The sequence below is a fragment of the Schistocerca gregaria genome, chromosome 2 (assembly GCF_023897955.1).
Source record: "Schistocerca gregaria isolate iqSchGreg1 chromosome 2, iqSchGreg1.2, whole genome shotgun sequence".
NCBI lineage: Eukaryota > Metazoa > Arthropoda > Insecta > Orthoptera > Acrididae > Schistocerca > Schistocerca gregaria.
In genome coordinates, this window is record NC_064921.1 from 711794510 (window position 1) to 711811154 (window position 16645).

Consider the following 16645-nt stretch of genomic DNA (forward strand, 5'->3'; position numbering starts at 1 on the left):
AGATGATTAAAAGGAAAATGTAAGTGAAACATTATGTAAATAGACACACACATAGAATTAAATAATTTCAGACTTAGAAATAAAAAGTTTTCAAATCGTAATTTTGGCTCAAACAATTTGTCTACTTTAAGGTATAAGTGGTTGCAGATGACAAACAGTGCAAAAAAAACGGTCACTGTAGAAACACAACACATCAGAAAAACCACACCATGTGGTAAAAAGGTATGAATTCGTAATTTACGTGTTTTTTCAAATATCTGTAATCATGATTTAAAAACTAATAGCTACATGTATACAAATAGCAAAGAACACTCTTTATCTTTAACATGTGGAAAATAAAAGCCCACTGAACATGCTGCAACTGCAGTGAAACATGTTTGGGTTAAAAAACAAAAAATTTGTTTTGCTAAATGCGGACCCTATCCAAAAACATACATATTGTTAAAGCAAACACGGAAGAAAAGAGCCATAAACCCCCAGATGATTACAATCTGCGACATTCAGCAGCAGTCTATGCTTCTCGGTAACAGCACCTCCAAACGAAGCTGTTTGTTTTGTGCTGTTAAAGGCCACCTACACATGGACCTGTGATAGCCTAGTCTGCCTGCTGCCATTCTCCGATGACACTGAGTGTTGCAGTGAGTCCATTACTCGTTCTCGGACGGCAAGCTCAACAGTGAAGGGGTTACGATTTGTTTGGTTTACAATATGGCGTATCTCCCGTGTTTTGATCAAGCATCGTCGTCTGGAACCTTGAAGATGACTATACCTGTTCTCACTTACACATGTGTAGCCCAACATTGGGCCACTGTCACATTTGAATACCCCACAAATCTGAATATTGCACTATTCGACCAGCCGGCTATATGGAGACCCAAAATAAGGTCGCTTTAAAACTCTGTCAGATGCTGATAACGCTGTCTCACAGGAGTACCTGGCATCTCTGTGTCGTACACAGTAATCACTCGACATCTGATACTACTGACGTCCTTTATATAGCCTACCAGGCGTCATAACAATACTAAACACGAACTACACCAAAGCACTCTGGTGGCCGTTCTACCTATCACAGACAATTGCAACTCTAATCATTCACCTACTCACCAATAGTGTGTACGGGCACGAAGTTAGACTGACATCCGATCATGTCTTCCTGGGTGCTTCACTTTCTTTATCGGGCAGTGTACTTTAGATCTACATCCCTTTGTTGAAACTAAACCAATGTAGTATGTATTTTCAATTCACAGGTACCAATCGAAGCAGCGCATCTTTATGATGCTGTTATGATATACGCAAGAGCACTCACAGAAGTTTTTGCTGACGGTGAAAACCCAACGAACGGGACAGCCGTAATTGAAAGAATAAGAGACAGATCATATCACTCTGTCAAAGGACATGATGTGAGTTTATCAAAATATATAACTATTTAAGTCGTGAATCAGTGCACCATTAAGCCCATTTTAAGAAATAATTTTGATGAGCATGAAAACTAATCAAAGATGTGAACATCAAATTCTTTTTCCTCTCCCTATAGCGGAACGAGATGACATGTTAAATTTAAATTAGAATTCTTGAGCAACTGTACTTGAAGTTATAGTTTTTCTCTGTATTTACTTTTACAGTGTTGAATGATAGATCCATCCTAAGCAAAAAAATTGTTTACGTCATCATTGATGTGTCATCATCAGCTATTTTTTGCTACATACTCTGAATACCATGTTGCCATAACACACACAGACACGTGAACCTAGAAATCATTCATCACACCTCTCAATGTTGTAGCTTGTAATATGAGTAAAGTATAAGAATATGCACATACAGGTAGAAATAATGATTTGACAAACGTTCCACCTTATCCACTGGTATATTTCGCAAATGTCAACGTCAACAAAAAGTGCCAGGTTATTTACTGATCACTACTTAGTCATTATTATTATTAAATTTTCATTGACTAAGACAAAGTTCAACGTTTGATATGGAAGAATATTAATTTGACTAATCATTTAAACACCAAATTCATCTGCTACGAAATTCGAATCTAGATATTATAAAGTTTGAAATTAATCTAAATGATATCATGGCCAATGTGTCTAATTGTCTGCAGGTATACATAGACGTAAATGGAGACGCCGAGGGGAACTACACGGTGATGGCTCTGATGGAGGATGAATTGATGAATGGCACGTTAAGCGTCAGTATGCAGCCAGTTGGGTTCTTCCAGTACGCTCATGACAACGGTAACAGCATTACCGACCTGCCGGTGAGCCTGTTTATTTGCAGCTACTGTACCCTTCCTGTCTACGTCAATATATCTGGATCCGAGAGAAGCAGAACGGTCGTTACAGAACTGATTGACGCCGCACTCGAATGGCGTTGCACTGAAATACCAGTACTGACATCCATAATTAGATTTTCCGGGTCACTTAACGCAAATACGGACACTTCCATTGAAAATAGCACGTCTAGTTTCCGTCCCCATCCCTGTGTCGTTAGGACACAGTACTGTGAACTGACTTCAGTACATATGTCGTAAAACATTCGAAAATATATACTAAAATCGTAACTGCACGAGTCTAACGAAATTTTTAATATCGAAATTCACATAAATGTAATGAATCTCCTTCTCTGCAATATTTTATTTCCTCCAACTGAGACATACCCATCTGAGACATACAGGTAATACACTATCAGCAGTTAGCTACGCATTGTTCGCAGATTACCAAAGAACTCCAACAGAAGAGGAGATACTGTTGCATATTCGCCGAATTTACATGTAGGACAATGAAGTGCGTTGTGTAGAAGCAGTACGCACGTTGACAAAAAAACTCGGAGCACTGAAACTTTTAATGGAAGAAAATGTTCTTAACCCTTTTTTCGTCGTAAAATGGTGACGTAAAGAAGTGTCAAAGTTAGCCCATAGATATATGTAGAGGTCTTAATAATACGAATATGAAACTTAAGCTTAAAAAAAAAGTTGTAACACACAACAGTATCAGAAATGGACGCCATCCCTGTGATCCGACTAATTTGTATATTTCGGAAACGGTGTGGACTCTTGTAGCGTACAAGAATACCGCATTTAGATTTTATAAATAAAGGTAAAATATCAAAGAAAATGTTTATAAAATGTAAAGGACTTGGTACTACAAGGTTAAGAACATATGTCAACATTACATACTAATATGGTCAAATAACCCAAAAAGACTCTGTATAACACACATGTAGTTTCGATGAAAGTAATTATTCCTGATTTTTACAGGTAAAATAAGATGAGACCAACATTAAAATTAACACTTTACTGTTTCGTTACCTACAAGAAGAAAATATGGAGCTGTGACATATATAAGACTGAATTTGTAATTTTATATATGTACTAAATATGTGTGTTTTTAAATTATAATTGTAGTCACTAACGTAAACAACTGTTATGGATGTATTGCTTGCCGTAAAAAACAATAAATTTAATTTTAAAAAAAGAAGGAAGCATTGCTAATCTATCGCTACTGGAAGTATTAATAATAAGGTTGGGATATCATAGGTCCCTGCTCCAATCAACGAACTTACCTCAGAAACGGTGTTTCAGTGTTTCAGCCAAGTTAGCTTCTGAAATAAATACAATTTCTTCTCCAAGCTATAAATTAATGTTTTTTATTATTATTTATTCGTTGGGGCCATCGAGGACCACGTTAAGTCTTGTTGCACTTAGCACCGATCCTGACTTTTTTCTAAGCCCAGATTCCCCTCATTCATTGCGAGTGGGCCTGCTTACGCTATTTTGTCCAAAGGTCACCGTGTCTTCTTTCCGGTTGCTCGTCTCGGTTTATTCCATTGTTGTCACTATCTTCTTTCGGAAATGCACTCTGTCATCTTCGGGTTTGACATGTAGCATCTAGAGGTCTTCTTTGGTGTCTTTAAACCATGGCATCGTAGTTTTTGGTTTTGAATAAAAAAAGAGAAATATATTTTTGATTAAACTGTTTCCGTCCATTCGTTGAGGCGACCCTAAAATCGTGCCCATTTTTTTTCTATTTTACTGTAGACCTCCTTTTTGGATCCGTTTTGATGGATACCATTCTTCTACTTGGCTCCTAGGATTCTTCTAATTATTTTGCGCACTTTTTCTCCAGTTCTTCGAAGCGTTTAGGGATAAGGTTTCGGCTGAATACAAAACTAGTGACGTATCTTACGGTTCTGGAAAAGGCATTTCTTGTTATAGATTCTGCGGGATGTTTGGTAAGCTGTTTGTAACTTGCGTATCCGTTCCTTAAGCGCTTTCTTGTCCTGTGCATTTTTCATGATGATCTCACCCAGGTACTTAAATTTGTTCATCCGGGCAATGACCCCATATTTCGTAAGGAGTTTTGGTGGGCCGTCTTCAATCTTAGTCATGACTTCTGTTTTTTCAAATTATATTTGCAGACCAGTTTGTTCAGCGATTTCTTTTAACAGTTCGATTTTAGCTCTAGCGGCGTCTACGTCGTTTAACAGAATGGTAATGTCATCGGCAAAAGCATACCTCGATCCCCTTCGATTTGGTTCCAGTTCGCAACTGGCTATAGTTGGTTTCCATTAATCTTTCGCTCCAAGTTCTGATGATCTTTTCAAGGACGTAGTTGAACAGCATTGGAGACAGGCCATCACCATGCCTGACCCCTGTTTGACATGAAAGGAATCCGAGAGACACCCAAGGAATTTTACTTTGGATTTCGTATCTGTTAGGGTAGCTCTAATTAATGCCTGCAGTTTAAGGTCAACTCCGAACTCATTTACGATGTTCAGCAGGACCTCCAGGTCTATGGCGTCCTATGCCTTCTTGAAGTCCACAAAGTCTGACACGTAGTGTTTGGACCTTAGAGTATTGTTTTGAGGTTTTAGATCTGTTCTGATACTGAGCGACTTTTTGAGAAGGTTCCTTGGTATTCACCTATTTGATGTGCGACTTGGGCTTTTAAATGCTCCAGAATGGCGAGTGAGAGAATTTTACAGGTCACCGGTAGCAGGGATATTCCTCGGTAGTTGTTAATGTCTTAATGCTGCCTTTCTTTCGCAAGGGATGGATCAGGGCCGTTTTCCAATCTTCGGGCAGTGTTTCCTCGTCCCAGTTTTTTTGCTATTTGTTTTTGTAAGATTTCAAGTGATTCCTTTGGGGCATATTTCCACAGTCATGCTACGGCTGTCAGAAAGTAATATGCCAAATAGTATCTAGCAGTGCTTTGTCATTTTTGGGACGGGCAATGTGACGCTTGATTTAATCTTCCCTAGAGGTTGAAAATACCGCTTTAGTTGTAAATTTCTTTTATTATCACGACCTGTTTCGTGCTCTCATAAGCCCATCCTCAGGTGTCGCACTGAAAATAGCAAGAGGCGGGAGATAATTTTTAGAAGCCGCAACAAGCATAAAAACATAAAATTTCATAAAAATTTTAATAAACTTTTAAAAAACGTTTCGAAACCGCCGGTCGGGCTAGGTGCTGTGGAACCTATGTCATGCGAAAGTGACACCAGACAATACTACGGACGACTGCCAGGGTAGGGAAATATTCATATAAAACCAGGACACTTACACTGTGCTGTGGTCCCCGATCGCCACAGTGGACCAGTACTAGGCGCCGCTTGCTACCTATGAGCGCAGAACAGGGAGTAGCGGATGCCAACGAAAAAGCAAAGTGGTAAACCAGAGTGGCAAAAGTGCTGCCATCTACTGACGTAGAGAACAACGCGGGGCCACTGGCCAGGCCGTCCACAATTTGAATTAGTCGTTTACATTTAAAATGAAGAGAAAAACAAACAAAAAATACATAAAAAATATACGAAATAACTTAAGTGCATTTTGCGTATTAAAGGAGCGTATTGAATAGGTCGGTACAGAATTGTGTTAAAACTGAGTGGAAGCTGCGATATAAGGATATTATACAAACCGCAAAGCGCAACGAAACTTTTCTTTTGCAAGAGTGGCAAACGAGTTTTAAATTTAGTGGGAATATATAAATGGCAACGTGGAACAACGCGCCACACTCATCAGTTAAAAGAACTTACACATTAGCCACTCCTAATTACAAGCTCTCGTTACTGATCAACAGGCAAAGTAGCAAAACCTTACAAATCTATGCTGTCAGAAAGTAATATGCCAATTAGTACCTAGCAGCAATAGCACTAAAAGGACACAGTAAAAGTGAGGTCAGTTTAAAACCTGCTAACCAACAGTCGACAACTAATCGAGGCTTACATGCGATAAGGCCCGAGACGCATCTTACATCATGAAAGGCAGGTAAATTTTTTTTAAATTAGTGAGGCACAGATAATGCCACAGTACTATAATGCTCCATAGTCATAAGATAAAATGAAAACATGAAAACTTTTATTTAGAGAGGTCAATTTTACAGCTGCATAAAATGAACTAGGTGGATCTTAAGGACCTCACTATAAGAAACAGGCAAATACCGTATATAATAGCTAATATTCCCATCAATCACAGCGAACATCAGTTTTTTTTTCAACCCACCCACAACACCTTCAAAGATTCGTATGCTACAAAAGATACGTCGATGACATCATTCCCTTATTTAACGGGACTGACGCCACCGAGCTTCAACTTTTGCAACACGACTTTACCTAAATGCATCCCAAGATTCAGTGTACGACAGAATACCACTCTGGCTTTACATTCCCATTTTTAGATCTGGAAATTTCGTCACAGGACAGTAATGTTCACCTTAACATATTTAGAAAACCAACTAAGACTAGTTCTATTATTCATTGATCTTCTGTTCACCCAAAGCAGCAAAAAATGGCGGCTCTTCGTGCTATGCGCGACCGCGCGGCCAGAGTTCCTCTCTAAAAAGAAAATTGCCAGCGCGAGTTGGATACCATTAAATTCATAGCACATGCTAATGGTTACCAGCCAAATATTGTTGATGTTCTTCATCAGCAAATGAAATCGAAAAGTGCTTCCAACTATCTGAACGGGACTTACCCTGTCATCTACTAATAATGATAACTCTCCAAAAAAATTCTGCACGATCCTATATGTATGACACCAAATCTGTAGGCGCCCCGGTGGTCCCGGTCGCCTACGATGGACTGGATGGCCGAGCGGTGACCTCTCCAGTTGTCAGGATGCTAGGAAATGACTGCAGAAGCGTCAGAAACGCCAAAGAAACATTATTAATTCATGACACCTTTATTGCTGCCGAGTACAATGTGGCTTGGTGATATCAACGACCTTCCCCGAGTCCTCGCTGACTCGTAGCGATGACACCTGAGCCGGGCCGCAACAGTCTTGCTAGCGCAGCGCCGCGTGCTGTGACGTAGCAGAGGAATGCGTGGCTGGCGCCCGGCTGACCGGCCGGCGCTCGGCGGCGGATACAGCAAGTCGCTGCGCGTGGAGGCTCCGGGTTGGAGTCCCGACGCTGTCGGCACGAGAGGCGTTCTCGTAGAGTGGAGTGTACTCTATCCCACCGCGTCTTCTTCCCTGCTCCTCCTGGTGGCTCGTCCGCGGTGGATGGGCGGAACGGGCTGCAGTCCCCAGCGTCGTTGGCTCACCCGGTTGTGACGGTGGATGCACAGGGCCTAGGCCCCGCACGATCTCGACGACGGCTCACTGATCTGCTCAACATTGGCAGCGAGAGAGTCTGCCGCGATGTCTGCTAATCCTGGGTTGATGATTGACAGCGGCAGCAGAGAGGACCAGAGCTGGTACTGTCCCCTCACGTCTGCTCCAGGATGGGCCGCCCTTACTGCAACATCTCCTTAATAAAGATTAACATGTCGATCACCGAGCTGAGCGCTGCGCAGCGCCCCAGTACACATCTAACTGCAAGTCTAACTGCGAGTGCCTTGTTGCTATCAAAGCTGGCGTATTTAAAGGAAGCACGAGCGACGTCCTGATATCATGCTCTTTTGTAATGACCGCATTCGTTCCACTTATAGTGCTGATTCATCTGTCGTACTCGCTCCTTAGGTGTTCTTGCGACAGCGTTACGTCTTGTTGCGGCAGACTTACGCCAAGTTGTGAAATGCAGTACAGCTGACGCTATACCTCTGTCTTGCACTCTACGAAAGTCTCCTTCCAACACAAACCCGCGCACTAAGCAATTCTCTCTCCCCTGTTGTACGTGACCTGGCCATTTACCCTGCGTGACGACACATTCCGATATATGTGCAATCCTCTTAGCTCTTGGCTAACCTACTGCCTCTGGCTCTCGGCATAGGCAATGAAACTTTGACAATATTCCATGTTTCCAACTCTTTACTATTCCACGACAGTAGGTCTTATATCTGACAGGATTGGCAAATTTCTTAGAAAAGAGGAGGCTATACTCGCTCTCTACATCCCGCATAAGGTTGGGCACCTATTGAAGCACCATGAAACCAGAGAAGACAATCACTGCGCACAATTGGGCGTCTATCGCATCTTCTGCAGTGAGTGCCCTTCCGCATACATAGGCCAAACTGGCCGCTCCTTTATCATTTGGTTCAGAGAGCATCAAGGTTTTAGCAATTCCAAATTCGCACTCACTAACCACCTGAAGGATCATAACCATTCCATTTCAAATTTAAACACGAATTGTAGCATTCTACATATTCAACGTAAGGGCCCGGTTTTAAAGAGAAATAGAAATCATCCGCAGCATTTGGCGTGATCCGTCTGGCATTTTGATCGAGCAAATCGCACTCAAGCACACAGTCCTGCTGTATAACTTTTCTTTTTTGAAGCAGTGTCCAGTCTCATTTCCTTCTCTTTCTGGTCCCTGATTACTGTACGCCATGCATGTATACTTGTTAATTGGGTCAGTGCTTTTTTTTTTTCAAAATGGTCTGAGCACTATGGGACTTAACAGCTATGGTCATCAGCCCCTAGAACTTAGAACTACTTAAACCTAACTAACCTAAGGACATCACACAACACCCAGCCATCACGAGGCAGAGAAAATCCCTGACCCCGCCGGGAATCGAACCCGGGCGTGGGAAGCGAGAACGCTACCACACGACCACGAGATGCGGGCTGTCTTTTTTTTTGTTGCCATGTTTTATGCGGCCTTCAATAGGCTTAACGAATGTACGGCATATGCCTGTTTCCTTTAGTGAGGTCCACAAGGTCCACCTACATAGCAATAAAATTGGCCTCTCTTAATAAAAGTTTTCATGTTTTCATTTTATCCTATGACTATGGCGCATTATAGTACTGTGGCATTATCTGTGCCCTGACTAATTTAAAAAAGTTATCTGCCTTTCATGGTGTAAAATGCGTCTCAGGTCTTATCTCATATAAGCCTCGATTAGTTGTCGACTGTTGGTTAGAAGGTTTTAAATTGCACCCACTTTTAATGTGTTCTTTTCGTGCTATTGCTGCTAGCTATTAATTGGCGTATTACTTTCTGACAGCATGGACTGTAAGGTTTTGCTACTTACCCCGTGATCAGTAACGAGAGCTTGTAAATAGGAGTGGCACATGTGTAGTTCTTGTTCCACGTTGCCACTTATATATCCCTATTAAATTTAAACTTGTTTGCCACTCATGTAAAAGAAAAGTTTCGTTGCGCTTTACGGTTTATACAATAATCTCATATCGCAGCTTCCACTCTGTTTTACCACAGTTCTGTACCGACATGTTCAATACGCTCCTTTACTACGTAAAATGCACCTAACTTATTTCTTGTATTTTTATGTACTTTTTCCTTTATTTTAAATGTAAACGACTAATTCAAATTGTGAACGGCCGGGCTAGTGGCCCCGCGTTCTCCTCTACGTCAATAGTTGGCAGCACTCTCGCCACTCTGGTTTACCACTTTGCTTTCTTGTTCGGATCCACTACGCCCTGTTCTGCACTCATAGGTAGCAATCGGCGCCTAGTGCACGTCCACCACGGCGCTCGGGGGGAGGGGGGCACAGCACAATGTAAGTGTGCTGGTTTTATTTGTATATTTCCCTACCCTGGCAGTCATCCGTAGTACTGTGTGGTGTCACTTTCGCATTGACATAGGTTCCACAGCACCTAGCCCGACCGGCGGTTTCGAAACGTTTTTAAATAGTTTTGAAATATTTTTTGTGAAATTTTATGTTTTTATATGTGTTGGGACGTGTAAAAACTATCTCCCGCCTCTTGTTATTTTCAGGGTGACACCTGAGGATGGGCTTATGAGAACTCGAAAGCGGTCGTGATAATAAAAGAAATTTATTTGAAAATAAAAAATAGCGATCAAGGACTGAAATGCCCTATTTTTATTTAATGAACGATCGCGGAAATCCCATTAAGACAATCATGTCTAGTTTTGATAAAGAAATTTACGACTGAAGTGGCATTTTCAACCTCTAGTATAATGCTTAGTTGCGGATGTTCGATCAATAGGATTGTTTGATTTCATCTTCGTCTCGTGGTCTGGACTCTGGGCACCTGAGCAGTGGTCCTTTGGTCTCAATGGTATCCGACAATTTTCTTCATTTGAAGTTGCAAGTGTACCGTCCTTTCGCTGAAAGCTTAGTGACGGCGGTTTGTAACCGGTCAGTTTGCGTTTGAAGGCTCTGTAGTACTCTCTTATTTCATTCTCCCTAAAATTTTGTTCTAGCTTTTCAATTAGTGAGTTTTGGCACTTACGTTTCTCAGTTATGATTGCTCTGACTGTTTGGACACGGTGGATTTTGTAGGATCCCAGTCAGTTACCAAGTTAGTTGAGTAGTATTGTTTGCATGCACTAGCCTTTCCTTGATGACTCACTAGCATGTGTCATTCCACCAGGCATGTTTTCTGCTTCATTTGATTTCTGCAATTTCTTTGGCAGCCTCTATAAGGCGCTCTCTGGTGTTATTGAAGTCACAGTCGCTTAGTCTTGCCTTTTCTTGCAACTCCATGACCATTTGTCGAAGTTTATCATTGTCAAAGCGCATAAATTTTTTAGTGGTCTTTCTGGTGTTTTTGGGTATAGGTTTGTATTTAATTATGGAGATGTAATGATCTGAAGCCACATTTTTGTTTTTTCTTTACTTTGACATTCATAATTTCAGGACTGTTCCTTCTGGAGATCGCGACGTGGTCTATTTGGAATTCTCCTATGGTTTGGACGGGAGATCGCCCAGTGGTCTGCTTTCTGGGTAAATGGCGAAAGTGGGTCGACGTTACCTGTAGGTTGTGATTTTTACATATGGATACAAATCTTTTGCCGTTTTGGTTGGTTTTCTTATGGGCAGAGTAATTTCCTATTATTTTCTTGTATCTTCGTTCTCGGCCGAGTTGAACGTTGCAGTGATCCATAAGGACTTTCACATGGTGTTTAGGAATTTTAGATAATTTTTCATCCATTAGGTCCCAGAAGTTATCCACTTCTTCTGTGTCACATCTATTTTTATCATTTGTAGGGGCATGCACGTTTACTAGGGCGTAGCTTTTGTTGGCACATTTGACTGTCAGTATGAATAGTTAATTGTCATTCACTGGTTCAAAGTTTGTGATCGATTTAAGGATTGTGGTTCTCACGGAAAACACGATTCCAAGCATCACAGCTCCACTGAGGACCCGTTTTTGAGCTCCAGTCTTGAGAAAACGGTAACCGTCGTATTCAAAGATCTCTTCATCTGGCTACCTTGTTTCTTTTAGAGCAATTATGGATATCTGATTTTCGTTTAGAGCTTTGGTGATGGTTTTCAGCTTGCCAGTTTGTGTGAGTGAGTTTATGTTGAAAGTTGCTAGAAATGTTTTTGATTTAGTTCTCAGTTTTTGGATGCTCGGAATACACCGAGACGCTACGATTCTCTCATGCATGATGCCAAGTCTCCCCCAGAATCCGAATGAGACTCGTGCGCCATAGCTTTCACGACGAGGGATTCTTTCGAAGACTTACCCCCTGGTGTAATTTTCATGAAATGTTGTGCCATCGTGCTTCTTGATTTGAATTTGTTTTGGACGCATACGCACCCTGGTTTCAACTAGAGTTGTTAGCCCTAGAGTTTGCCTCAATATGTTTTCTGACTTCTGTGTGGTTATTTCTTTTCAAGGTTTTCTTCCTTCAGCCTTTGATAAGCCAGTATCACACTACAAGGCAGCAGCCGCTAGTTTTGGTCCACACCGGGTATTTTATTTCCCTGGTACCCACGATATCTGGTGAGCATTCCCCTCTGCACCACCTGGAGAGGCACCCGATGGGAGACCAGCAACTCTCCACGGAATTAATGTTTTCAAATAACCAAAAATTATTGAAAAAATTCAGTTGTGCGTTGAAATTTACTCTGATTCATTTGTGGCTACCCGGTCAAAATGTTCACAATGTCAAGTTGGGGAACAAAGGACGGAATAAGGAATAAAAAGTTCAAATGAAAGTATATGAGCTTAACATCAGATTAGCTATTATTATAATAAAAAACTGATTCAACACTGCACTGATGTTTTCACAAATTGTTCCACGATAGCATTTACATCATGTTCAGCCCAATTAAAACTGGAAATACTAAAACAAGAAAACATAGTCAATTCAATATTTGGAACAGCATTGCCTCAGTAGTATTCTAAAAGGGAAATACATACCCATTCGTCAGATGGACTTTTCATTGTGCTTACTAAAGGCGGAAACCAGTTATAAATCAACAAGCAATCCGCAACCTTCTTCTTGCTCCATAGATACTTTACTAAACTGAATACAATCGTATATATTAAGACGAAAAGTAAATAATGCAAGTTTCATTTGCAGCTAGACAAATGCATCATACTATGGTATCAAAAGTGTGCCAAGAACGCTTGCTTAAGTTAGCAGGTATTACTATAATCAACATACACCTACAGACAGAAATTAGCCGCGGAAGACACTGTCACTCAGCCGGCTGACTTGGACTGCTGTAATGCTGTAATCAGTGATTCGAGTTTGCCACAGAGATATCGTTTATGGTTCCAGTAATCAAGGTTAATCAGTGTTAGCTACTCTACACCTCAGTCCCACATAGTGGATTTCATTATTTTTGTACATCACACTTCGACTGTACATTTCACACCTTCGTCTGAGTTATATATGCATAAATCATAGGATTCTGAGCCCAGTTCTTAAACGTATGATTAAGACACGAGTGAATTCATTTATTTCGGAGACAACTTTTGTATTACACTGTGGCATTCAAAACATCGCTACATAACAGTGAATACTGTTATTGTCTTCTGCTAATTTTACACTGTGTTATTGCAATATTACAGTTAATTACGTATCTTCAACAAACTGGTGCTTCCTTCTGATGGCTTTGTGTTAGCGTTTTATAAGAAATTAGCCATGGAAGCTGCTAGAGCAAGTTCACGCGCATTCTTTGTTAGGCGTGAGACATTAGTGGTATCATGAGAGAGCAATAAATTCTTGATACAACGCCAAGCAGCAGAGGTTCAGGCATAATAGAGCTACATGAGCGACAAATACAGCTCAAATTGTATAATCAGAAGTAAGTAAGTTTATTCCTTACAGTTATAAATAACGTCAAGTCGAAAGTTTTGTTAAAGGGATAACAAAGCAGTCACTATAGGAATTTAAATTTTGTTATTGCACGAAAAAAAAACTGACATGGTTACGAAATAGGTAATTTTATTGCCGTTCTAGTAATTAATTTACAGTTTCATAGTTCTGCTAATTATGTTCAAAATCATTTTTCATTCACACTATGAACATCAAAAGAAAAGGGCGGTTACCGCTATTATAATCAATGACAAATATTACTATTGCTACAAGGAAATACTTTCAGGACAGGTCCCGCACTGTCATATGTAATACTAGTACAATATGAATGCATTAGGAGCGACCTGCGCTCGGCAGTGGAGTATCAGGTCGAAACACATTTTGATACGCTTGCTTGTTACTAAGAGTGCGAAGTAAAACGAGAGATTCCCAGTGCGAGGTGCCTAAAGACATATATACACTAAAGTGACAAAAGTCATGAGGTAGTGATACCCGCATATACAAATGATGGCAGTTTTACGTACCAGGTGCAAAAGAGCACTGCATTGGTGCAGCTGTCATGTGTACTCAGGTGATTAGTGTGAAAAGGTTTCCGACTTGATTTGGCTGCACGAACGGAATTACTTTGAACACGGAATGGTAGTTGGAGCTAGACGCATGGGCTATCCATTTCGGAAATCATTGGGAATACGATATTCCGAGATCCACATTCTTAAGACTGTCGAGAATACCAAATTTCAGGCACTACTTCTCACTACGGACAACGCCGTGGCCTACAGTCTTCACTTAACGACCAAGAGTAGGGGCGTCTGTATAGAGTCGTCATTGCTAACAGGAAAGCAACAGTGAGTGAAATAACCACAGAAATCAATGTGGCGCGTACGACGAACGTATCCGTTCGGACAGGCAGCCAAATTTGGCGTTAGTGACTCATGGCAGCAGACGACCGACACGAGTGCCTTTGCTAACAGCACGACATAGCCTGCAGCACCACTCTTAGTCTCGTGACCATATTGTTTGGAAAGCCGTAGCCAGGTCAGATGAGCCCAGATTCCAGTTGGTAAGAGCTGATGATAGCGTTCGAGTGTGGCGCAGACCCCACGAAGCCATGGACCCAAGTTGACAAAAAGACACTGTGCAAGCTGGTGGTGGCTCCGTAATGATGTGGGCTGTGTTCACATTCAACAGACTGTGTCCTCTGGTCTAACTGAACCGATCATTGCCTGTAAATGGTTATGTTCAGCTACTTGGACACAATTTGCATTCAGTTTTATGGATGACAATGCGCCAAGTCACCGGGCCACAGCAGTTCGCGATTGGCCTGAAGACAGTTCGAGCAAATGATTTGTCCACCCAAATCTACCGACACGAATCCTATCGAACATTTATGGGACATAATAGAGAGGGCAGTTCGTGCACAAAATCCTGCAACGGCAACACGTTCGCAATTTTGGACGACTATAGAGGCAACATGACTCAGTATTTCTACAGATGGCTTCCAGCGACTTGTCAAGTCCATGCCACGTCGAGTTGCTGCACTACACACAGGACGGTACGATATTAGGAGGTATTCCTTGACATTTGTCATCTCAGTGTATAAGACTGTGGAGCATTGAGCAACATTTGCTCAGTGTGCACAGCTGTTGATATACACGATTCAAGAAGCAGTATGAGAACCTTTGAAAGAAATTGTGCTGTTCATTATGACTCCTTCAGGAATGTCATCCACAATGTATTGAACAAACACGAAACGACGAGAACACGACAGCGGTCGTATCTGCAAGTCAGTGAGAGCTGCTTGCTATAAACCACGACTCAAAAAGATGTTGAGATGCCTTCGCATAGGTGGCAGGGACGTCCACTTCACTGACCATAGGAAACAATCCTAAAGAGAACGCATGCTTATCAATACATCGTGGGGTGTAAAATGAAACTAAGCAATGGGGAAAACTGATGACATATTGTGAATGACTCTAAGAGTTATAAAGATGATGTATTAACTGCCATATGGTTCATAGATCGGATTTTGTATGATTTATACCTCTATATTAGTTTGTAAGCACATGTTAATGGGTGTATAGCAACCCAATTGCAATTTACAATAAACTTCGCGTTCGAAAGTGTGATGTCTACGAACAGACAGCATAGTGTTCGGAAGTTAGTAAATCTGCGTTCATTGACAGAATAGAGACCATAAATGAAGACAAGCAATCAGCTGGACATTTGTGAACAAACGTGATGAAACTTACACCTCGCCATAGATAACATGTTTTCTCCAGTATTTGATTGTTGTGAGGTGTGCTGCATGGATGCTTGTGTTTGGCGAAATCTAACTCGAAGAGCTGAAGTGAAATATTTGACGATATGTTCTTTACATAATACGGAAAGCCGCGTTTTCTACTGACAGAATCAGGTAACCGTTTTGAATAATGCAGCTAATGAATCGCCTAATACATGTCTTGAACTATGCAATATCGACTGTTTACTTCCATAATTCCATCCTTGCAAAAATGATCCTCGTCTGTTAGTGCATGTTGCAAGAGGACAAGTCTGCATTTGTAAATTTATTTCCAACCACAGCTATCGTTTCCGCTGCTTCTCATTAATAATAGTTTCGCTTGCGTTACTTGCCCTTGTAAGTCTGGATCCCTTGTACGAGCGTCAACATAAGTCGAGACTTGTCGCATTTCCGTGGTGATTTGTCACACTGTTAGACGTGCCTACGCAGTTAAATTTTTCAGCCATCGCCGACGGTGAAGTTTATCAATTCCTGTACCCGGCTTTGAAGGCCAAACCCCAGGGCGACGCAGATATTTCCCAGGTAAGAATACTCAGGGTATGCCATTTTATCCAGCACGCGAGGGAAGTAAAATACAATCCAGTTGCAACTATTGAAAAATTTTAATCTCAAACTGAGTAAAGAGGAATAGTGGTTAAGAAGCTACAAAGCTGCACTCCTACAATTTTTCCCCCGACTCAAGTCATCAGGGGGTCTTCATACAGATTCGATTATTTCCAGTCAAATCCCAGCGTGCTACGAGTGGGGAAAATGAGTTCCCAGCCACGAACTGATATCAGTCTGACCCTAATCGTTCAACTAGTTAAGGGTTCCTTAAACTATCCCACGAAATATTTGATGATCCATATCACAAAGTCTAAACCTGTCACTTTCTATATTCCTGGACAGCTGAAAAAATACTTCAATTGTGATTTCAATAAGTTCTCCG

The 16645-nt window shown here is 41.2% G+C and overlaps 1 protein-coding gene across 1 annotated transcript in view; it reads left to right on the top strand.

The window, feature by feature from the left end:
• LOC126335948 (guanylate cyclase 32E-like) overlaps nucleotides 1-16645 on the top strand; it is a 437004-nt gene that overhangs the window by 105742 nt on the left and 314617 nt on the right. The window contains exons 9-10 of the mRNA XM_049999424.1: nucleotides 1248-1400; nucleotides 2105-2260. Of these exons, the coding sequence (XP_049855381.1) occupies nucleotides 1248-1400; nucleotides 2105-2260 (309 nt within the window). The remainder of the gene's footprint in view (nucleotides 1-1247; nucleotides 1401-2104; nucleotides 2261-16645) is intronic.